Source organism: Ostrea edulis, chromosome 6 (assembly GCF_947568905.1).
Source record: "Ostrea edulis chromosome 6, xbOstEdul1.1, whole genome shotgun sequence".
Classification (NCBI taxonomy): Eukaryota; Metazoa; Mollusca; class Bivalvia; order Ostreida; family Ostreidae; genus Ostrea; species Ostrea edulis.
The window spans coordinates 78,009,514-78,034,812 of record NC_079169.1 but is presented as its reverse complement, the minus strand read 5'-3'; the positions used below and the strand labels follow the sequence as shown (position 1 = coordinate 78,034,812).

General features: G+C 36.8%; 1 protein-coding gene across 2 annotated transcripts; it reads left to right on the top strand.

The window, feature by feature from the left end:
• Positions 1-422: 422 nt before the first annotated feature.
• Positions 423-25,024, top strand: LOC125646314 (carbohydrate sulfotransferase 1-like). 2 transcript variants are annotated; one of them, XM_048872545.2, is made up of 5 exons: positions 423-529; positions 10,332-10,524; positions 11,297-11,404; positions 16,223-16,409; positions 24,182-25,024. In XM_048872545.2, exons 1-5 carry the CDS (start codon positions 425-427, stop codon positions 24,990-24,992), a joined length of 1,404 nt encoding a protein of 467 aa, XP_048728502.2. In that variant the 5' UTR covers positions 423-424; the 3' UTR covers positions 24,993-25,024. The 2 variants fall into 2 exon arrangements, with proteins under 2 accessions (XP_048728502.2, XP_055996840.1); XM_056140865.1 differs by lacking the exon at positions 423-529 and adding an exon at positions 7,663-7,745.
• The last annotated feature ends 275 nt before the right edge of the window (positions 25,025-25,299 follow it).

Sequence of the window (25,299 nt, the reverse complement as noted above, 5' to 3'; positions counted from 1 at the left end):
TACGAGTCTATCGTCCATTACAGAATGTATTAATATTTAGTACAATGTGCATTGATTAAGTTAACATCGTCGAATAATGAATCCTCATTATTACATTAATCAGTAGAATGCGCCATTAGCAAATTCACTTATCCTGGAAATATAAATTGAATTGATTTCCAGCCTAAGTTGGTTGTACGATTTATTTTATGCATGAAAATAGGAGGTTTTTCTGTATATTTGTCGCTATATTTCGACCATACCTATTCAAATGGACTAGCAATTAAATTTTTTTGTGTTTATGCCATAATAGTTCATTCGAAATGATTCTGTAGATTGTCTTAACAACAATGTCGATGACAATACATGTGCTCGCGCCAGGTGTTTCATTAATCGTTAATGTTGTTCAAGTTCTGCTTGGTTGATTAATGAGGGCTGACGGTGTATGTCTAAATGTCCGACTCTTGAATTTTTAATTAACAATGCGCTTTTACGAAAATTAAAGAGAGTGACTGTTATTATACTGTGGTTTCCAAGATTCTACGGAATGGTAAGTAAAGAATCTACCAATATATTACAAAAACGGTGATATAGACCAACAATTCTCTCTCTCTCTCTCTCTCTCTCTCTCTCTCTCTCTCTCTCTGGTAAAATGTACTATTTGTATGTTTCATGAATTTCAAGCTGTTTAAATCTAGACTATATCATCAAGTGGTCGCCCACGTCGTATGATGTAATTTCCCTACCAATGGGAGCAACATCGAATTCAGTAAAATATCCCTTCCTGTTGTATATTCTAATGCTCTGAAATACACATTTTCTCTAATAATCAGATTTATGAAAATATGCAGGTTATCGACAGAGGATAATGTTTTCTTCCCGGTACACAAATATATATTTGTAATCTACATATAAAACGCAATCTGATTAAATCAACCCCTCGATCCACTCCGTTATTTACATAATGTTGTCGCTACAACATAAAAATAAAGGAGCGGATCAAGGACTTGATTTTAATCACATTGTCTAAAACGTTGACGGACTCGATGCTACCTGCATGGCGTGCGGGAACTCGAATTTTTTCCAAGGGGAGTAGGTTCTAGGTACATGTAACCCATGCAAACTTTTCTTCAGGGGGTCCATCCTATACTAGGGACTAATATAGTTATATACTTTCATGTAAATTCCACGAATCTGCTCGAGGTCAAGAAGCATTTGAAAAAACATAGTATTTCCCTCTGAGAATAGGAAGCACGTGCTCCACGTGCTCCGGAGTGATTGTATCTAGCAACGGGCAACATAACCAGACAAGGACCACATGCGTCAAATGTATGCGCGTACGGTTCGCCGTAGATTGTTGGACGACGTCATTTGAGCATTTGTAATAAACGTGAATACATTTGTAATAAACGTGAATACCCGCATCGATATACAAAACATTGCATGATAATGATTTATCAAATGCATGTCAACAGTCGTCAGTTCTTCTGATTTGCCCAGTATAATAAAACAAATATTGCATGTAGTTGAGGGTAACATTGAAAATCTCTCCCTAGAGAAACCATTGTCAACCTCGGCTACGCCTCGATTGACAATAGTTTTCTTGGGGTGAAAAAAGGCCTAGTATTCTATAACTGAAAGTACATGAAAATAGGCAAATATATTTATTTTCTACCTAGCTTAGGGGATTAGGATTGGACCCCTCCCCCTCCATTTGCCTCTCTGACATAGTCTATACCACTGAAATTAAGATGTTTATTTGAAGAAAAAAAGACGGGGGTTGGTAGTAAAGATCGTATTTTAAAAAATCTTTATTTAATAGCAAGGTGGTGATATTCTGTATCTTTATCCCTATTTAGCACAGCTGCACATAGCCTATCTTTAGCTCTTTATGAAAACATTAGGATTAATTCTTGCATTGTGGCTTCAACCATCTAATGAATTCAAATAAATTCCTGAGCTATTTTCCCACAACACTTGTGTCAGACATACCTTCAAACAAAATTGAAGCACCATTCGAACCGAAAACTCACAGCTTCAAACAAATCTGTAAACATAACCATGTTGGGTAACAGTCTTCATTTGCTTCGATACTTGTCCTGCCTATGTTCCTTATTTACCCACAAATTATTTTAGATATATATTTCTGGATGAAATAATTTTAGTTCGGTTAGTAAAGTTTTGTGAATTGAATTAAATTTACGATCTCTCATTAGGATAGTTTCCGCCACGCCATTTTGGCACTTCGGATTGACGGGGGGAGGACCATCTGGTACAAGGATTATTTTCAACGCTCAGGAGCTTTTACGTCTAGAGGAACTATCCATTTTTCATTTCATATTAATCATTTCTGTTTATGATAACACAGCAGTATGAAATTACGAATGAATACAATAATCAAAAAGGTTGAAATTGCCTACCAACCTTTTTAGTCAAGTTTTTGGTTCGCATGGGGCTTTAAAGAATGTTTGAAGGTACGTTTTGAAACAGTTGAAGTGGGGAAATATGTCAGGAAAATTTGGAGGCGGTGGTGTAAGAATACCTCAAGGTAAGACCTTTAGAAATCGTGTGCAGAAAAAAACCTGCAATTTTTGTCCCAGATAGCTACAGTGCTGCAGCTGATTGCATTGATGTATTCTAAAACATTTCATATTGTACAGAATTCTAATAGTTATCAAATATTCTCTAACTGAATGCTTACCTTCTGTGTGCATGCGTTTCTTTGGGATCGACCACAAAACGCTTAAATTGCTGGCAACGCCATTTTCTTGTCATGCGACCCAAAGTAGTTATTATCGACCGCCAAGAGGCAATTTGTTTAATTAATATAACCTCGGGAGGTATGGCGGGTTCACAACTGATGAACAAAAGCTTATATTTAAATCTTGTTCTTTAAAGCAGCAGTGCCATAATTAGTCGTATTAATGTGCAAGCTTACACAGGTATTGCAGATTCAAGTTTGTTCAATCATGGCCCTGGAGTGTACAATGGTGCTTCAATAGGAAGTCTTAAGTTTTATATGGTAATTACATGTAATTTTCTCAAGACCTGCAGGGCCATGATTAATCATATTAGTATACAAGCATCATCAGGAAGTGCAGATTCCAAATTTATTAAAACCATGGCCCTGGATGGTAAGATGCGGCGACAATAGGGGATCAAAGTTTTAGTTTGCAATGTATGATGAAATTAATCTGCATCATCGATACTTGTTCTCATGCAAAATTAACATTTTATACGGTCGATTAGTTGTAGCCGTTCTTTGATTGATTGATTGGTTGTATATTGTTTAACTTCCCTCTCTACAATTTTTTACTCATATGGAGGCGTCACCAAGACCGGTGAAAGGCTTCAAATTTAGGCCAATACTCGGCGCTTACGGCCATTCAGCAGTAAGGGTTCTTTAGCGTGCCACACCTACTGTGACACGGAACATCCGTTTTTAAGGTCATCTCCGAGGACCAGTGACATCCACACCTGATGCCGAGCGTTTGACAATAGAACTGTCACTACCTGTTTTAACGACTTAGGTCTGTTGGGGCTGGGATTTGAACCCCGGCCTTCCTCATGAGGCCATGCGGGACGAACGCTCTACCTCTAGACCACCGCGGTGGTTCCGTTCTTTTGAAACTTGCTTCAATATATTTCTTGTCATATAGTGACATACATACATTACATTCTAGTTCATACTTGACGGAAAAGGCCGAGTGACGTTCCGATTGATCTATCGCCGCGCCTTGCAATGCATCGTGCAGAAGATCATAAAAGTAAGATGAAATTGAGATAATCCATGTCAATTCATGATCTCGAGTCAACTTCAGGAGATCAATAAGGACGGTTGACGTTAGAATTTTGGGAGTTTTTGTCTTTTTTCGACGTCGAAAATCATGTGGACGCATATGTTTAATCGAATTTTCTCTGTCCTAATCTATAGAGCTTGTTACGCGGGCCGCTTGCTAGCTGTGATAGCACCTAATAAGTGGTTACACTTTCTACTCGTCGAATTCCGAAATGAATAAAAAGTTCATTGTAGACAAAAAACCAGGCTTTATTCTTCTTGCATACGTCATGAAATGGCGGCGAATCCTGGATAAACCTTTGCTAGCGGCCGCCATGGAATTCCTCAGAAAGACATGTACAATATATGCAGCTATGCAACAGTAATACATCATTGTCGCAAGGCGCAACTGCATGTAGAAAAAACATTTAAATTCATTAATGCAGGGAGAGCAAAAACTAATAAATCAAAGGAAATTCTGTCGATTTAAAAGTGCAAAAAAAAATATGTGAATAAAAGTTTTTCTTTCATAGCTATGAAACTCGTGAATGTACCAAATTATTTTTTCGTTTGTTTTATTTCCCAGAGTCAAATTTTTCCGTCTAAAGAATCGGAAATTATACTTATATTTTGATGTTGAAGCAACGAAGTTCGAAATCCTAGAAATTTAAGTATGATATTCGGAATCGCTATTTTTTTATATTTATTTATTTATTTATTTTTATTTTTATTTTTTTTTTTTTTTTTTTTTTTTTTTTTTTTGCATTGTGAGCAGTTTCACACTGTCCCACAGATCGTACCCAAGAAGCACTTGATCCCTGATACCAATCTTTACAATTTAAGAAAGACTTTCAGTGCTACTTTTTTTAGGTCACCTGAATTCATTCAGGTGACCTATTGCTATCTGTTTTTGTCCGTCGTCGTGCGTCGTGCGTTAACAGTCGAACATTTTCAGCTTCTTCTCTGAAACCCCTGAACCAATTTCAACCAATTTTGGCATATAGCATCTGTGGGTGGAGGGGAACAAAAATTGTGAAATTCGTGGTCCCTGCCCCCCTGGGGCCTGAGGGGTGCGGCAAAAACCATCAAAATGAGTGTAATTTTAAAAAATCTTCTTCTTTACTTCTGGACATCAAGAAGCCAAACTGTGGGCATAATTATAATGAGCGTTGAGCCCTCTACCAAAATTGTGAAATTCATGGCCCCTGGGGCAGGGGTTCTTGTGTTAGGGTGGGGCTCTATTGGTCATAAAGTGAAAATGTAGAAAATCTTCTTCTCTGTCTCTGGGTATTAAGTAGACAAACTAATAGCATGGTAATGATGAGCAAGGATGCCTCTTTATACCCCCCGCAACAAGTTGTGGGGGGGGGTATACTGGAATCGGGTTGTCCGTCTGTCTGTCCGTCCGTCCGTCCGTCTGTAGACGCAATGGTTTCCGGACTCTAAACCATTATCCTTTCCACCTACCGTCACCATATCATATATATGGACTACCCATAGGATGAAGATGTTCCCTATCGATTTTGGGGTCAAAAGGTCAAAGGTCAAGCACACTGGACATCGAAGTAGCAATATGGTTTCCGGGCTCTAAAGTGTTATCCTTTCCACCTACAGTCACCATATCATACATATGGACTACCCATAGGATGAAGATGATCCCTATCGATTTTGGGGTCAAAAGGTTAAAGGTCACGCGCACTGGACATTGAAGTAGCAATATGGTTTCCGGGCTCTAAAGCGTTATCCTTTCCACCTACAGTTACCATATCATACATATGGACTACCCATGGGATGAAGATGTTCCCTATCGATTTTGGGGTCGAAAGGTCAAAGTTCATGCGCACTGGACATCGAAGTAGCAACACTCAGAAAAGAGGTAGTTTATACCTATTACCAACACCCTTTGGGAGATTGGGGTAAGCGGGGGGTATTCTTAGTAAGCATTGCTCACAGTACCTCTTGTTAAAAATTGTGAAATTCATGGCCCCTGGATCAGGGGTTCTGGTGCTAGGGTGGGGCTCTATAAGTCATATAGTGAAAATGCATTATTTCTTTGAAAATCTTCTTCTCTGTCCTTGGGTATTAAGTAGACAAACCAATAGCATGGTTATGATGAGCAAGGATGCTTCTTTCAAAATTGTGAAATTTATGGCCCCTGGGTCAGGGGTTCTGGTGCAAAGGCGGAGCTGACCACATAGCTATTCAATGTTTCTTCCATCCAAAAGTAAAATTCTTATATTTAAACACAAACCTAATTCAAACATTGGAAGGTTGTTACATGATACTCAGGTGACCTATAAGGCCCCTGGGCCTCTTGTTTAAACTTTCCAATCAATCATGAAATAAGTGAATATTTCATGGTAACATCATAATGAATTTTACACACAATATAATACACAGCATCGGTACTAAACTAATCTTACATAAAATAATGTATTACCTTAAAATATGAACTTGATAATGTGAAATATGATAAATGTTACCTTAATAATCTTCAACATAAAATCATATTAACTTAATAATATTCAATATGAAAAAATTTAATGCGTATTATAAACTAAACCATTTAATATCTTGTATTACCTGCACCTACTTCTTTAAGATCTTACCTGTATAAAAGAACAAACTTTCTTCAGTCGCCCGAGTCCCACTCCTCAATTTATGCCTCCATCAGAAATTCCTTTTCCTCTATGTTGTTAAAGGAACAAAAAAAATTTGTATTTGGGGGGGGGGGGGTTGGTGGTCAAGACGTAGGGCGTTCGCCCCGCGTGGAGAATTGTTCACTCATATTGAGACGTCACCAGCAGTAGGTGAAGTACCACAAATTTAGCGCTCTATGTTGTTAAAGGAACAAAAAAAATTGTATTGGGGGGGGGGGGGGTTGGTCAAGAGGTGGGGCGTTCGCCCCGCGTGGAGAATTGTTCACTCATATTGAGACGTCACCAGCAGTAGGTGAAGTACCACAAATTTAGCGCCCAAGACCATAGTAGTAGGGTTCTCTATCGTGCCAACGCCTACCGTGACCTCCGCAGCTGAAAGCTCAAGTGAGCTTTTCTGATCGCCTGTTGTCCGTCGTCTGTCTGTCAACTTTTTACATTTTCGACTTCTTCTGTAGAACCAATGGGCCAATTTCAACCAAACTTCGTAAAAAGTATCCTTGGGCAAAGGACTTTCCAGTTTGTTCAAATGGAAGGTCATGTCCCCTTCAAAGGGGAGATAATCACAAAAATGCAAAAATAGGGTGGGGTCATTTAAAAATCTTTTTCTCAAGAACCACTGGGCCAGAAAAGCTGAGATTTACTTGAAAGCTTTCTGATATAGTACAGATTTAGGTTTGTTAAAAATCATGGCCCCAGAGATAGGATTAGGCCACAATATAGGATCAAAGTTTTACATACTAATATATAGAAAAAAATCTCAAGAACCATTGGGCCAAAGAAGTTTACATTTGCATGAAAGCTTTCTGACATAGTGCAGATTCAAGTTTGTAAAAATCATGGCCCCGGGGGTAGGATGGGGCCACAATGGGGAATCAAAGTCTTACATACATCTATATAGGGAAAAAATCTTTAAAATCGTTTTAACAAATTCTTTTCAAGAACCACTGGGCTAGGGAAGTACAAATTTACATGAAAGTGTATTCCTGACATAATGCAGATTCAAGTTTATTCAAAGCATGGCCCTCTGGGGGTAGGTTGGGGCCACAATAGGGATCAAAGAATTACATGCGAACATATAGGGAAAATATTTCAATATGGATCAAGGTGACTCAGGTGAGCGATGTGGCCCATGGGCCTCTTGTTAACATCATATCCGAAAGACCCGTGATTCTCACTTCTACATGTCGCGCCTTTGGAGCAATCACTTCTTATTTTAACGTCTTAGGTTTGACGTGGCAATAGCACAAGCGGGGCTCGAACTAACGACCTCCCTGTTATGAAGAAAACGCTGTACCACGGAGCTACCGCAATCGGCATTGAACGTGCGGGTATAAAAACTATTCAATACTCATAGAAACATGTATTTCAAAATCTTTAGTTTTCCAAAATGTATTTCTGAATGTATTTAAAAGAATTTAACATTGTCTGTGAAGCAAAGAATCTCATCCTCACTCAGAAATAACTTCAGATATTTACTTTGCAGTTCTGTATATATGATATGCATTTAACAGTGTAAGGAACCCTAAATTGACCAAACTTATTTTCTTTCAGTTCTCTGTATAAGGTATGAAAGGTGAAGATAACAAACAGTGATCAATCTCATAACTCCTATAAACAATACAAAATAGATAGTTGGACAAAAACGGACCCCTGGACACACCAGGGGTGGGATCAGCTGTCTAGGAGAAGTAAGCATCCCCTGTTGACCGGTCACACCCGCCGTGAGCCCTATATCCTGTTCAGGTAAACGGAGTTATCCGCAGTCAAAATCAGTTTGCCAAGAACGGCTTAACAATCGGTATGAAACACGTCAGACAGCATTTGACCCAATGCGAGGTTGTATTGACGATTTAGATCGTTATAACGACCATAGAATTTGCGAAATGTTGACTAATCGAGACTGTTGAAACCCCTCTACCATCAACTTATTTGTCAGTAGCTTACCTCGATTTAAAAACTGACTAAGGTATGCATTTAACTGTATATTATTTGATATCTGATATTTACATTTACTCTTTGATCCTGTGTTAAAATGCATTACATACATGTAGTTTTGAAGGATATTTGCTAATAAATGCAAAGACCGAATCACTATAAATCCGTTAGGTTGATTGATTGATTGAATATTGTTTAACGTCCCTTTCGAGAATATTTCACTCATATGGAGACGTCATCATTGCCGGTGAAGGGCTGCAAAATTTAGGCTTATGATCGGCGCTTATGGCCTTCGAGCAGGGAGGGATCTTGATCGTGCCACACCTGTGACACGGGACCTCGGTTTTTTCCGGTCTCATCCGAAGGACCGCCCCATTTAGTCGCCTCTTACGACAAGCAAGCCTGAAGGGGTGCTGATGACCTATTCTAACCCGGATCCTCACGGGAAAAAAGAGCACTGTCGAACCTGTCGTCTGCACGATCCAGGACAACTCGCATAAAGACAGCTCACCGACAATTAAAAGCGGAATCACCGACGCGTAAAATTTCGCCGAACGGACATTTCACTGATAATTGTGGCGGTGAGTAGAAACTCATCGACAATTATGTTTATATGTTTATCTCTTATGCGTTGTGTTATGTGTTTAATTAATTAAAGTAATAAAAAAAATATTAATTCCCTCAAATCAGAGCAAGCTCGGTCCTAAATGATTAAAAGATCGGCAGTTATTGGTAAAGTTTGCGATGTCCTAAAAAAGAAATGGTAGAATTCTAACAAATTGTTTCAGAATGTAGAGAAAGGACTAAATATCCCTTTCTTCCCAACCTCGAGGGACTCGCACATAACTTTACACATCAAATTTGATTGATGAAATTGTGATTTATGCAAAGAGATATAAAATTGCACACACGGTTGGTGATGTTTGACTAAACGGTTTGGTTACATGGCCAAATCTCGTATACATGATTTATTTATATGTGTCGGTGTATTATATTTTGTCGACGAGTTGTCTGTCGGTCACTTGTCTTTCTTTGAGTTGTCGTGTCGGCGAGTTTTACACTGTAGGTGAAAATAGTGTCGTTGAGTTGTCGTTCGGGGAGTTGCCATTCGGCGAATTGTTGTTCGGTGAGATGTCGTTCGGGGAGTTGTCGTTCGGCGAGTTGTCTTTTGGTAACTTGTCAATGCTGTCATAGAACCCGTCTGCATATAATATTTCGGCCCACAGGAACCGGTGATTTTATGATAATACATATGTAATAGTAGGGGTCTTAAACCATATCACCTCTAATAGAATTATTACTAACCCTCATTGCGGTGTGGTATGGTATAGACCCCTACTATTATTATCATTACAGGTAAAATTACCATTTCCTGTGCTCGGTCGCATGTGTGCAGAATGCAAACAAAGATTAATTGTCCATTCCCGTCTTAGACAACACAAGTGCTACTCATTCGGTGCCAGAGAAGTTGATCTTGCCTCTAATGTGGTTAATATCACCAAATCAACACAAGAAATTAATCCAAGTGCGGGATTTTTCAACAGTTCTTCTTTCATTAATTGTACTTTCAATTTCTCGAAGTGACAACATGGCCGACGAGCACCTACAGTGACTATACCTATGTTGTTTACAATTAGATGTACAAAATGTATGTATTTTAAAAGATATGAACTGTTTAAACCCAGTTCAGATTATAAAATTTGTTAATAAGTTTATTTCTATAATATTCAATTGAAAATCAATTCAAGAATTGCACTATTAATTTTTTTCAGCGTTGCGCACTTTTTTTTTTTTTTTATTATATTTTGAAAGATGTAGTCTCATAACTGCAATGGTGTGTGCAAACAAATTTGATAACCCGCGTTATTGAATTTGTATGCACACACCGTTGCAGTTACGAGACTACATCTTTCATAAAATATAATTCTTTGCTTAAATACCAAATAATGAGTGGCATGTTTGTATCTTTATATCCATAGATATCTGAGATCATGAAAATCTTGTGTAAAAGGTCACAGTCACCCAGAAGATGTCCGGAGCTATCTATTCTACAGTCACCCAGAAGATGTCCGGAGTTATCTATTCTACAGTCACCCAGAAGACGTCCGGAGCTATATATTCTTTCTTTGGTGGCACTTGTCTTTATTTTCATGCTGTTCACAAACTATAAAGGTGGGTTTGTTATCATTCTAACCACTTCTCAGCCGCCCCCTTCTCTGTCTGATCACAATGGTTTTATATGAATATGAAATTAGCATTCAGGACAAAGCATGATAATTATATGAATATGTTTTAATGAGTGAACAATGTAAACTCTCCATAATATAAGTTTGGTAAGGATTAATTAGCCGAAAAAAATTCTTATTATAAAAGAATTTCAGAAATATCAGTTTAAAGACATTTTCAGAGTGAATATATTTAGACTGAAAATAATATTCCAACTACAGACACGGCACTTTTTCAAGGATGAATGCAGTTTTGGGTCTTATAAAAAAATTAAATCCCGAAATCGTGTCATTGATATGAGATGTTGATTAAACAAATTTCGCCGTGTTAATAAAACAATGAAAAAGACTGCACATGTACATATATTTATCAAAATTCATTTTAAGTTCTCTCTTTCAATGTCTATATACGTATACTGTTTTCATCTGTGAATTTTATTTCAACATTTTGAACGAGAGAGAGAGAGAGTTACGTTTACATGAATTTCAAAATGGTTACTATTTACTGATAAGATATTAGTCACGACTGATAATCAAGAATTTATGACTACATGTACTATAAAACTTTGAATATCAAAAGGAGTTTTACGGTTAAATATTAAATTATTTAAATATCGTAAAAAGTAATATACATGTAATTCCTATAGCAGTTTAACGAACCTTTTACATGAATGTATAACAAAGTATCTAGATCTTTTGAGTACCATCTCATATTACAGATGGTAACAGAACAGTGCTCCTGTCCACTAAAATGACCACGAAATATACACCGTCCTTCCAGCCACTGGAACCATTACCAACAGTACCATTTATCACAATACCCAAGGGTAAGTTCTCTTCAACTGCGATATCAAAATTTCATAATCAACAGTACCATTTTGTCTATTCTCATGGAGAGCTTAGAATGTCTATAAATACGACCAGAGTCATTACCATCCAAACTAATTCACTTTTAAAAGCAAGGTGAAGATAACGAACAGTGATCAATCTCATAACTCCTACAAGCAGTACAAAATAGATAGTTGGGCAAACACGGACCCCTAGACACACCAGAGGTGGGATCAGGTGCCTAGGAGGAGTAAGCATCCCCTGTTGACCGGTCACACCCGCCGTGAGCCCCATATCCTGATCAGGTAAACGGAGTTATCCGCAGTCAAAATCAGTATGCCAAGAACGGCTTAACAATCGGTATGAAACACGTCAGACAGCATTTGACCCAATGCGAGGACTTTTAAAACAAAGATAAAACAAGAGGCCTATGGGCCACATCGCTCACCTGAGTCACCTTGGTCCATATCAGAAGACTTTCTATATATATTTGCATGTAAAACCTTAGTCCTTATTATGGCCCCAACCTACCCCAGGGTCCCCTGGAGGCCATAGTTTTTGCAAACTTGAATCTACACTATGTCAGAAAGCTTTCATGTAAATGTGAACTTCTTTGGCCCAATGGTTCTTGAGAAGAAGATATTTAAAGATTTTTCCTATATATTTCTATGTAAAACTTTGATCCCCCCTTCTGGCCCCTCCTACCCCCAGGGGCCATGATTTGAACAAACTTGAATCTGCACTATGTCAGAAAGCTTTCATGTAAATATCAGCTTTTCTGGCTCAGTGGTTCTTGAAAAGAAGATTTTCAAAGATTTTTCCTATATATTTGTATGTAAAACTTTGATCCCCTATTGTTGCCTCATCCTACCACAGGGGGCCATGATTTGAACTGCTCTATGTTAGGAAGCTTTTTATGTAAATCTCAGCTTTTCTGGCTCAGTGGTTCTTAAGAAGAAGGTTTTTAAAGATTTTCTCTATATGTATGTAAAACTTTGATCCCCTATTGTGGCCCCATCCAACCCCCGGGGGCCATGATTTTAACAATTTAGAATCTTCACTACTTAATAAAGCTTATCTATAAATTTCATCTTTTCTGGCCCAGTGGTTCTTGAGAAGATTTTTTAATGACCCTACCCTATTTTTACCTTTTCTTGATTATCTCCCCTTGGAAGGTGGCCTGGCCCTTTATTTTAACAATTTAGAATTCCCTTTACCTAAGGATGGTTTGTGCCAACTTTGGTTGAAATTGGCCCAGTGGGTTTTGAGAAGAAGTCAAAAATGTTAAAAGTTTACAGACGGACGGACGCCGGAATACGGGTGATCAGAAAAGCTCACTTAAGCTTTTAGCTCAGGTGAGCTAAAAACAAGCCCTATACAACTTGTATTGATGCTTGAATTATCTTCATTCATGCAGGCTGTGTAATGTGTATCAGCCTCTCAAACACATTGTAGTAGAATAAAGGCTCTAATAGGACAACACCTTTACTCACTCCACCCTTCATCTCATTTCGATTTCTCTTCATTATGAAAGATGTGTTCTCATAGACTTCATCAAGGGTTTTTAATCCACTCCGCTAGTGAATATGCATAGACTTTGAATTATACACATCTACATTACTATATTACAACTAGTAATTTTGATGGGAGGTTCTGATAAAGATGTGCATATTTATTGGACTGAAATGATTAACTCCAACAAGGAAGTGGCACTGGGATTATGTTTTCATCCATTTCCTTTATCTTTAAAGACTTTTCTTTAACTTTCATTCACATGTCGATTCGATATATCCATGTGAGCTCGAAATAAGACCCCACAGAGTCGTCCACTTCTGCTTCATACTTAGATATTTTATTGAAATTAGATATACGGCAAACTAACAACTAAACTTAATGACGAACGGGATGATTTCAGCTTTTCCATCGTCAACTTCTCATATTTATGTAGCAATATTCCATTATCACCTGCATATGGTGTTTATATCTCTCAAATGATTCGATAAGCAAGAGTTTGTTCTGCGTATGGTCAGTTTTTAAATCGAGGCAAGCTTACTGACAAACAACTTGATGATACAGGGGTTTCAACAGTTTCGTTCAAAGTCAACATTTCGCAAATTCTATGGTCGTTATAGCGATCTGGTTTGCCAATACAACCTATCATTGGGTCAAATGCTGTCTGACGTTTTTCATACCGATTGTTAAACCGTTCGTGGAACACTGATTTCGACTGCGGATAACTCCGTTTACCTGATCAAGATATAGGGATCACGGCGGGTGTGACCGGTCGACAGGGGATGCTTACTCCTCCTAGACACCTGATCACACCCCTGGTGTGTCCAGGGGTCCGTGTTTGCTCAACTATCTATTTAGTATTGCTTATGGGATTTATGAGATTGATCACTGTTCGTTATCTTCACCTTTCATTTGTTGATAAATATTTGAATAATTCCAGTATCCTCCCACAGAAAGGCACCTTAGCGCAAACATCCGTGCAAGTTGGTATAAAAATAGCTAGTATATAGGTAATGTTTATTGTTGATTATGTATATCCGACTTTAGAAATAAAGATTATTATCATTAATATTATTATCGATAATCACCATCTTTCTTTGATTAGAGTATCACGTGTACAGAAGAGGAAATGATTAATGATTTCATTTTTAATTTAATGGCCTAATTCAAACAAATATCATTCTTGATGTATATCAACTGATGATATAAACAAAATTTATGCTTTCATAACGTTTATCCTTATGTACGTAGTCAGTCTATAAGTATATGTATACACACCCTGTACCCACCCAAGCGCTCAAAAGAATACTGAACGTACCTCCATCACAGAAGAGCTGATATCTCGGAAGTTGCGTATTTTAGGGGGGGGGGGTCATAAGCAATGCTGAAACGTTTTCCTACTCTTGCAAAAACTATATGCATGGTACATAGGCTATTGCACACACACACACACACCTTTTATTCTCTCCTCTTACATAAATCTAGACTGTGAGGTCATGCCTAACCATGAAAACAATGAATAATGGAGATCCCTGCTGTTGGAAAAAAGTTACGAAACTAACGTAGAGGATGATATTCACTTTCATGTATCAAGTAAACCGAGACTTTAAGAGTTAATATGTGTGGAATATGATATGGTAATGAAGAAGTCTGTAAGAGCCAACATCTGCCCAAGTTTTCTTAAATATAAGTGTTACATTTCAACCTACTTGGCAGTTATTATTAGTGTACATGTACGGCTCATTCATGCCAAAGTAAACGTTTTATAATGATTCAAGTCATAATGACAACCTAAAAGATACATGTAATCTGAGATAGTAAATCTTTCCTTAAGATTTTCAAATGACACATAGACTGTATTCTTTGAAATACAATTTCCTGAGAATAATACAAAGACTTGAGAAAACGTATATTGGTGTTTATATAAGATACTTTGGAAAAAGTACATGTCAAAAATTAAGTTGAACAAAAATTGGCCTTGGCCTTTTTATGACGTAATAAATGCACATGATTAAAATGGCTGAACATGTAGATGAGGTTGTCGCTACCGCGTTGATGTTTGTATTTTTCATTCATACCGGTATGCACATCGAAAGCCGAAAATGGTTGCATCTCGTCACTTCCAACTTCTGTCATGTAACACAATTTTGGTGCGTTTTCGCTTTGGGGAGCATTCCGTGTGTATTTAAGAATCGAAAGAGATATCTCCTTCAGTTAGAGAGATATCTCTCTCTTGAACTTGGAAAGATATAATTATGTTTTCTGTTTTAAGAGATATGTTTTATTCAAAATCTTATAAAGATATCCCTTAGAGTGAAAAAGATATCTCTCAATGTCAAGAAGATATCTCTCTAAATGAAAGAGATGCCTCTCAAACTAAAATATATCTCTCAAATTAAGAGATATCTCTCAAACTAAGGGATATCTCTCAAATTAAGAGATATCTCTCAAACTAAGAGAGATATCTCATTTAAAGAGATATATCTTACTTTAAAGAGATATCTCTTAAGGTTAAGAGATATATTTTCAGGTTAAGAGATATTTCTTTAAAGTAAGAGATATCTCTTTAAATTAGAGAAATATATCTCAAAGTTAGAGATATCTCTCTTTCGAATAAACAGGAAAACGGCTTGCCATAGATTGCTTTTAAATGAATGGATATTTCGTGAATTATATAAGTAAAAAATTGAATTACAGTTTACCATTTGATCCCGATCCCATATTTACATAGAACACTAGCCTATTACACCTAAATTTCTAAGATTATGCCTTTATTTTAGTTTTTAAGCATTAAGTCTTAAAATGTCAGCTTCCGGTCTTCATGTAGGTAATATCTTTCAGTGGATTCATTTTGAAAGAATTATGAAAATTGTCAAAAAGTGTTTGAGCAATTAATTACTCTAAAATCAATTATTACACCATTGTAGTCCCAAAATGATACAATATCGAACAAAAATTGATTTACAAAATAGCATTACTTGAATTTAATATGGTACTCACATTGACTTAAAACACAGTTTCTCTATTTGAGAAGCATGTCTGCCAGGTTTGGCGAATGACACCATCTTTAATAGCTGTCTTATTTTCACTTTAAATGTGAAACGTAGCGTTTACTTACTTTGTTTACTTGGAGAACTCTTACATTGAAAATAAGTAGTGGAAAGGTTTGAACCTGTAACTGTTTTACGTAAGAAAACTTGGGTTGAATAGCGCCATTGCTTCCTTATCAAACTTGTATTATATAATCATTTAAAATAGTTTGACACTGTAGATGTACATGAGATTTCGCAATTTTTAAATTCCAGATCCTCCATTGAACAGGAAGCCTCCCATTTTACTGCTGACATACATGCGCAGTGGTTCAACATTTACAGCTGACGTCATACAGCAGTCGCCAGATGTGTTTTATATATATGAACCACTCAAGGCGTTCACAGACCAGTATTATTATACTCAGTCAAAATTGTGTTCTTTTACAGATAGAGGATGTAGGTAATATTCGTTTTATGATTTGATTGATTGATTGTATATTGTTTAACGTCTCTCTCGAGAATATTTCACTCATATGGAGACGTCACCACTGCCGGTGAAGGGCTGCAAAATTTAGGGATCTTTATCGTGCCACACCTGCTGTGACAGGGGGCCTCGATTTTTGCGGTCTCATCCGAAGGACCGCCCCATTTAGTCGTCTTCTACGACAAGCAAGGGGTACTGAAGACCTATTCTAACCCGGATCCCCACGGGATTTTTATGATTTGAAGTATATATTCAAACTTTATATCATTCTAATACTGGTAAACATATTCTGAAACATTTTAGGTCACCTGAATGTAGCCTTACGAAAGCTTTTCTAATCCAAATTTGTTCGGAATCTGTTCTTTGACGTTGTTGTCACCGTTACTTTTTCGCTTTAATAAATATGTCTCAAGAATAATTTTTAAAAATGGGATCATTTAAAATCTTATGTAATGAAGTTATTGTTTTCTTCAAAGCACGTTCCCCCAGGTTCCGGGTTACATATATATCTCTAGCAATAGGGATCAATAGAAATCTCTAGCAATAGGGATCAATAGAAATCTCTAGCAATAGGGATCAATAGAAATCTCTAGCGATAGGGATCAATAGAAGTCTCTAGCGATGGGGATCAATAGAAATATCTAGCAATAGGGATCAATAGAAATATCTAGCAATAGGGATCAATAGAAATCTCTAGCAATAGGGATCAATAGAAATCTCTAGCGATAGGGATCAATAGAAATTTTTAGCTATAGGGATCAATAGAAATATCTAGCAATAGGGATCAATAGAAATCTCAAGCAATAGGGATCAATAGAAATCTTTAGCGATGGGGATCAATAGAAATCTCTAGCAATAGGGATCAATAGAAATCTCTAGCGATAGGGATCATTAGAAATCTCTAGCGATAGGGATCAATATAAATTTCTAGCGATAGGGATCAATAGAAATCTCTAGCGATAGGGATCAATAGAAATCTCTAGCGATAGGGATCAATAGAAGTCTTTAGCGATGGGGATCAATAGAAATCTCTAGCAATAGGGATCAATAGAAATCTCTAGCAATAGGGATCAATAGAAATCTCTAGCAATAGGGATCAATAGAAATCTCTAGCGATAGGGATCAATAGAAATTTTTAGCTATAGGGATCAATAGAAATATCTAGCAATAGGGATCAATAGAAATCTCTAGCGATAGGGATCAATAGAAATCTTTAGCGATGGGGATCAATAGAAATATCTAGCAATAGGGATCAATAGAAATCTCTAGCAATAGGGATCATTAGAAATCTCTAGCGATAGGGATCAATATAAATTTCTAGCGATAGGGATCAATAGAAATCTCTAGCGATATGGATCAATAGAAATTATCTCGAGAACAAGGCTACACCTTCTAATGTAAAAAAGATTATCGACGTGTTTTTATCGTTTCCATTTTCTTGCCTCTTTTGGGAGAAAACGTGATCTTTCATTTGAGGCACCTTTAATTTACATGCCATTGTACTTTATCCAAGAATGTCTTTTTAAAATTGACTCATTACTACATAATAAAAATTTCTCAAGACTACTAGGCGTAGATATCGGTTTCTTAGTAAGAATGAATTTTCATGTGGTGTCAAGTCAATTTTCTTCAGTTCCCATGTGCCTCTGTTGGATCTACAACATGGCTTTGCATATTGACATAGGGGAAAACGGTGACAAAATCATTTAGAAAGATTTGTCCAAATAATCCACAATCACTAATAGTGTTCAATTACACTTCCATATGTTTAGTGTGCTACTGTTAGGGTGAGCGCAGCCAGTGTATACTTATGTGTATAGATTTATCCATAATAGGCACTTGTAATTAGAAAATTCTGAAGATTTTTTTTTCCTGGCTTATACGGACGGCTGTCAGAACGTCTTGCAACACGACTTTAGATACTATATGATCCGCCTATTCATCTAACACAGGTAAACTGGTTCCCGCTGATTGGTGCTACACACACGAGAGAAGTGAGGTCAACAGGGTACCAGTTTACTAACGCAGGACAGTTGATGTAAACAGTGCATTGTGACGTCATATTTAGATTCACTGTTATCAACAACAGAACATACAAAGTATCAAACAATGTCTATCTCAAACAATGTCGATCTCAAACTATGTCTATCTCAAACAATGTCTATCTCAAACAATGTCTATCTCAAACAATGTCTATCTCAAACAATGTCTATCTCAAACAATGTCTATCTCAAACAAAGTCTATCTCAAACTATGTCTATCTCAAACAATGTCTATCTCAAACTATGTCTATCTCAAACAATGTCTATCTCAAACTATGTCTATCTCAAACTAATTGTGCTCAATTTGACTGATTGTAAACTGAATACTGTAAATTCTCTATTTTATGCGAGTTCTTAATATAGCGAATTGACTTGTACACGTCAAATCGCGAGAACGTAAATTGCTCTGTTGAACAAGAGTTTTACATATATTTTAGCAAAATAAGAATAAAAATTATTATTTTATTTCGTGTGTGATTTAAGCAATGATAATTTCCTTGCGTAAATTTTGGAATTCTCAGTAATATCCAGGAATATAGTTGTTACTACTATGATATCTTTTCTCCACACAAATAATTGAATAATTGGGGGTTTTGGTTTTAGTTGAAAATATTTTTTTTTTTAAATTGATGTCATGGATGGTTACATTTTTTTTTTTTTTTTGCCTGATCATGCATAGTTGAAAGAAAAGTTACTATACTGACCTTGCTGCCACACATTTAGTCAATATCTATTATTGAATTATGAAACAATAGGCATATCGGTTTTAGCTCGCCTGAGCCAAAGGCTCACGTCAACTTTTCTAATCATTTTTTTCCGGTGTCTCTTGTAATCATTGTCGTCGTTGGGGTCATTTAAAACTTTTCACATTTCCATCTGCTTCTCCAGAACCATTTGCCATGTTTAATCAAACTTACCACAAATCATTTATGGATAGAGTTGATTCCAGATTATACAGTCCCTGAAACGTTCCACTTTCCCACTTTTAACGATGAGCGAACGGTGAACGCACATAAAGCGCACGGTGAACGCACGCAGAGCGAACGGTGAACGTAAAGTGAACGATCAACGCACGGTGAACGCAGTTTGGTGAACGGTGAACGCAAAGTGAACGATCATCGCACAGTGGACGCAAAATGGTCTATTCATTCGGTATATTTCGGATTTTTCCCCTGCATGATTGTACTTATTTTATAATTAGGTAGGGAATATACATGTATAAATACATCTGTTTGTTCATTTCGTGTATTTCTCATGAAATGATCGTAAATTTCACATCAATGCAGGGAGCAATCATGCATAAACAAAATAAAATTTCTTATGTACATTGTTTACAGTATTACATATATAGATACATGTACACATGAAAAGTAGAAACATGTATTCTATGATATTTAGAAGTCTTGACGATTTCATAAATCATGAATATTGGTGCGTCATCTTGGTATAGTACATGTATATTACATTTTGACTTAGATACATAGTGTTTAATTTCTTTTAATACAATAGTATAAACAATGTATGTGAACTGAAGATAGTCTAGTAATTACCGCCACCAATTTACAGGTGTACATGCATGACTTCAAAATTTACGAGCGCGGTCGTTTGGATTAATTGCAATTTAAAAAAAAAACATCCCCGAAAGGAGTCAAGACAAATAACACGGGTAGTATAGGTATCTCGTGTTAACACCTGAACGCTTAGGTTTATTCTCACGTAGATTTTGCACTTTATTGCAAATATATGTATAGTATATCGACCTGAATAAAATAATAAAATAATCCCAGAATTAATGTACGTACAAAATAGTGTGACCATGAAATTTACATTTAGATTGTACAATATTTGTATATTTTTGATGCGGATAAAACTGTTTATTGTACTGAACTATACGTACAGTGTATATCATGTGTGGGGCAGAAATGTACGAGAAAAATTTCATCTTTATATTAAAGACAAACGATTGAAAAGTTTCAAATATGGGGATGGAGTAAATACATTTATTGACAATGTCTCTCATAAATATAGGCGTAAAATAATCAGAAATACTTGTGAAATCAGATTGACATTCGGGCACGAATGTGCATTGAAATGTGCACTGTAGTATCGGGGTTTTTTTAAGTAAGGGGAGAGGCCTTAAGGTGAAAAAATAGACTTGTCTAAAATTCTTATCAAGTGAGATAAAATATAATAAATTGTGCTTTACCCCAAACTTGGAAATGTTAAAGTGATAATTCGGGGAGGAGAGGGGGGCGGGGGGGGGTGGTATTCATTAACTAAAACTGCCTCATTTTTTGTACACGTACCAGCGCTCGTTCTTCGCTACATGTACATGCATAAGGGTTGAATTCATAACTGCAGGTTCTTACATTCTTCTCTCATTCAGAACTTCTACTTTTTAACCAAATAATAGTTATGTTTTGTAATAATATCTATATTCTTTGATATTGGTGAGTGATCTGTAGTTTTCCTTGAATTTTCGCAGTTGATAATCCTGATATTTATACTTTATAGATTAAATTTCTGATATAATAGGAAAGTTTACTTTCACTCTTACGCACACGTTCCTTTTTCAATTTTGCCTTGCTATGAAAATCGATCCTTTCACTTTGGTGTTCCGAATTACAGAGAACGGCGAACGTTTTGTGAACGGTGAACGGTGAGCCCAAAACTGTAAACGGAGAGCGCACGGTGAACGCACAGTGAGCGAACAGAAAATGGTAAAGTAGAGCGTTTCAGGGACTGTACCAGCGAAAGGCTAATATGCTCTTTCCAAAGGAAAGATAAACTAGAAATGGCAAAATTAAGTTGGGGAGTCATTTGAAAATCTTCTCAAGATCCACTGGAACAGAAAAGTTGAAATTTACAAGAAGGCTTCCTGTTGAAGTGTAGATACAAATTTGTTCAAATCATGACCACCGGGGGTAGGATGGAACCACAAAAGGGGATCAAAATATTAGATGTACACTGTACATGGGGATATATAAGAAAAAATATTTAACAAGCTTCTTCTTAATAACAATAGGGCCTTGAATACTCATGTTAATATGCAAGCATACCAAGATAATTCAGATTAAAGTTTAGTCAAATCATGGCCCGGGGGGGGGGGGGGGGGGCACAATAGGGGATTAAAATTTTACATAGGGATATACATTGTATATGATAAATATTAAAAATCTTCTTCTCAAGAAAAATAGGTCCATGAATATTCATATCAATATGCAAGTATCCCCATATATCGCAGATTGAAGTTTTTTCAAATCATGACTCCTAGGGGTAGAATGGGGCTACAATAGGGGGTCAAAGTTTTTTATGGAAATATATAACCTTTTAAAAGAACAACAGGGTCATGATTACTCATATTATTATGCAAATGTTCCCAGGTAATGCAAATTCAAGTTTGTTCAATTCAGGGGCAAGATTTTTCATTTGAGGCTATTTTTTCACTTTGTGACCTTCACCTTAGAGTTTAACCTAACCTATTAAATATCTTCTGAAGTATTTAAAGTAAAGCTTTCACATTTTGTATATAGATGTTTTATGGCACCCTTCATTTCATACCATGACCTTGTGACCTTGACCTGCAAAACAACTAGGTCGTGGTAGTCATATAGGTTTGGGGGCATCTCCATATTGTGTGAATTCAAGTTAGATTATGTTGTGACCCTTTGGGACTAGGTTGGGGGCACAATATGGGGTCAATTTTTTCATGAGAATAAAGATTGCCAAAAATCTTTAAAATCACAACAGATGAACAAAAGCGGGGCCAAGGTGACTAAGGTGAGTGACGTGGGCCCTGAGCATCTTGTTCTTCTTGCTTAGTATGTTTTTACTCTGGCCTGGAGATTTTAAAACTTTTACCGTACTTATACTCAGACTCAGACACATTTGTTTTAATACAACTCTGAGCAAGTTTCGAAACAACTTACAACCTCACTGTTTTGAATGCTAGTCAATGGAAAAATCTTGGTACGAGTTGTGCAGATGTGTTACAGCGACGTCTTGCATAATTGAGTCACGTGACTTGAACAAAAGGTGGGGAAATGTAGCCCAAACTTTGAATTTTGAACTAATTCTCAGTTATACACGTTTTACCATCAGAGCTTGCTTCGGACCGCTCGCTATAACGGTTTTTGACTTGCGTGTAATTTGGAGACTATGATTGCACAAGTCTTAAACGTTATGACTCACGCCCATAGACTGTAAAGAACGAGGACCAGCTAAAGATCCATTTTTCAGCTATGTCCCTTGAACTATACCTGAACTAAAATATAAAAAAAAAACTTACCGCACGTCAATCAAAAATGAGACAATAACCCAGGCCCCGATTAACCGATTCAGCCAAGTCTGGCAACGGAGCAACCGAAATCGGATGTGTTGATAGCCATGAACCACCAGCTTACAGGTCTTTCATTTACCACCAAAATACGTTTGCAGTATCAATTTTTCATACTTATGATAATTGCGTACATGAATTAAAAATTTAGACATTAAAAATAAATCAGTCGGGGTTTAATCGCGTCTCGGAGAAAATGTCGTCAAAAATCACCATACAACTTTCAGAAGAGAAATTAGCGGCGTAAATCGCTTTACTTAGTTAAGAAGGTTGGAATTGAGATCCAGAATTTTTTTTAAAGTTCTCGTAGCAGCACCACCATCTTCCGTTCCTCCTCAAGGATCATTAACAGAATATCCGGATTGCATCTGTCAATCATGCATTGCCGCTGGTTCCCAGCAGTCCTGGAGGTCTGATAAACCAAACAAACTAAAACCCGACAAGAAATGTTGGCTAACGTCCTCAAACTAATTATTATACCCCACACAACGAAGCTGCGGAGGGTATGATGTTTTTGACCCGTCTGTCAGTCCGTCAGTCCCTTTCTTGTCAGCGCATCTCCTCTGAGACCGCTCAACAGAATTTCGTGACACTTTGTAAAATAAGGACACATTGTGTAGATGTGCATATTCCCAGGAAATTCTGATTCAATAATTTTTCTGGGAGTTATATCCCCTTTGAACTTAGAATTTCGAGCCCGTCTGTTCTGTTCTTGTCAGCGAAACTCTTCTGAGACCGCTCAACTGAATTTCGTGAAACTTTGTAGTTAAGAAGAACACACTGTGTGCATATTCCCAGAAAATTCTGATTCAATAATTTTGATAAGGTCACGCCTACTTTTTCGTACGGTCCCGAAACGAGTACGATAGACTACTAAAATAGTATCCTGGGTTTCCCTTCTATCCCGGAATTAATGCAGTTAGCTAATACACCTCTATTTGGAATGTGAAAATGTTATATAATACAGACCTTAATACAATGGGAACTGACTGTAGTGAATAATTATTACATTGAAAAGTCCAGGGCATTCAATTATTAATAATAGCATGGCCTCATACATGTAACAATGCAATTTGTTTAAACAGCTATACACAGCAGACATATGCGTAACTCTAAATCCCAGCATGCCTTCAATCAACTATTATTTCAATTGATCCAGAAAAACTGTTTAGCAATAAATTCCTGATTAATGAAATTTATAATGCCATCTTTGTTTTGTTATACCAATATCCCGGATTCAGGGATTAACCAATTTAAAACATGACAAATTATATTGAATACTAGTGCAATGTACTAGGCATTCAAAAGTTAACGCAGCGACTTCTACATTTTTTCAGAAATAAATATGCTTACTTATTACTGTTTTTCAGATTACCGAAAACGAAATTTGAAGATGCAAGCTACGTGGTGCGAAATATCTTGAACTTATTTTTATGCGACTTTCAACACGTTGATAGAAACGTTCTACACATCATGACGTCACGAAAAATGAGTACTACTCAAGCACGCTTCGCTGACTGCTTACACGGTTATAATACAACTAAAATCGTCGAAGTGTGTACAAAGAAAATGCAGGATATATGCATTAGCAAAAATGTGTTTATAAAAACTATACGGCTTACGATGGAAGTTGTTGAACTTCTCCTTGACCTAATTCCAGATCTGAAGGTCATACACTTAATTCGTGATCCTCGTGGAGTTATGTTCTCACGCCACCGAGGTCGTGTTGTCAACGATACTAATTTCAAAACCAGTGCCAAGTCAACTTGTAGTAGAATATTAATGGATATCATGCGGAGTTATCAGCTGAAGTTGAAATATCCTCACAGAATAAAAACACAATTGTATGAATATCTGGCAGAAAATCCCCTGGAGTCTCTGTACGATCTACACAATTTTACAAACACAACGGTTGTGTCTTCTATGAAGGAATATATTTACAACCATACCATGACAGGTGAACATTATAGAGGATATTACAGTACAACCCGCGGGAACTCGACCATGACGTCCATAACATGGCGCATGCGCATGAAGTGGAAGGATGTGCGAGTGGTAGACAAGGAGTGTCAAGAGCTGTACGAACACGTGGGATTTATTCCATTTTCTGACAAATCCCAGCTGACTAATTTATCTTTTAAAACCAGAGAGAAAGAGAGTCCATTGTTTGAAAAGTTTTAATATCATTTGTTCATTAAATCATTGTATTTTTATATGTCATACCTTTTGAAATCTCGGTGTAAAATTCACTTTCTTGTAACTGCTGTTCTCACACAACCTAAGCATATCGAAATGTTACTATCATCACTTAAGCAATTTCTATCAATATGTTCGAAAAGAAAATGAGATCTAAATTTAAAAAATTACTCTTCCCTAGAGATGAGTTTTGATGACGTGATCATTTTTCTAATTTTTCTAACCGGTAAAGAATTTGAGATTAACAGAGCCATATATTTGATGCTGGTTTGAGGTTTTATTCACTATTGAT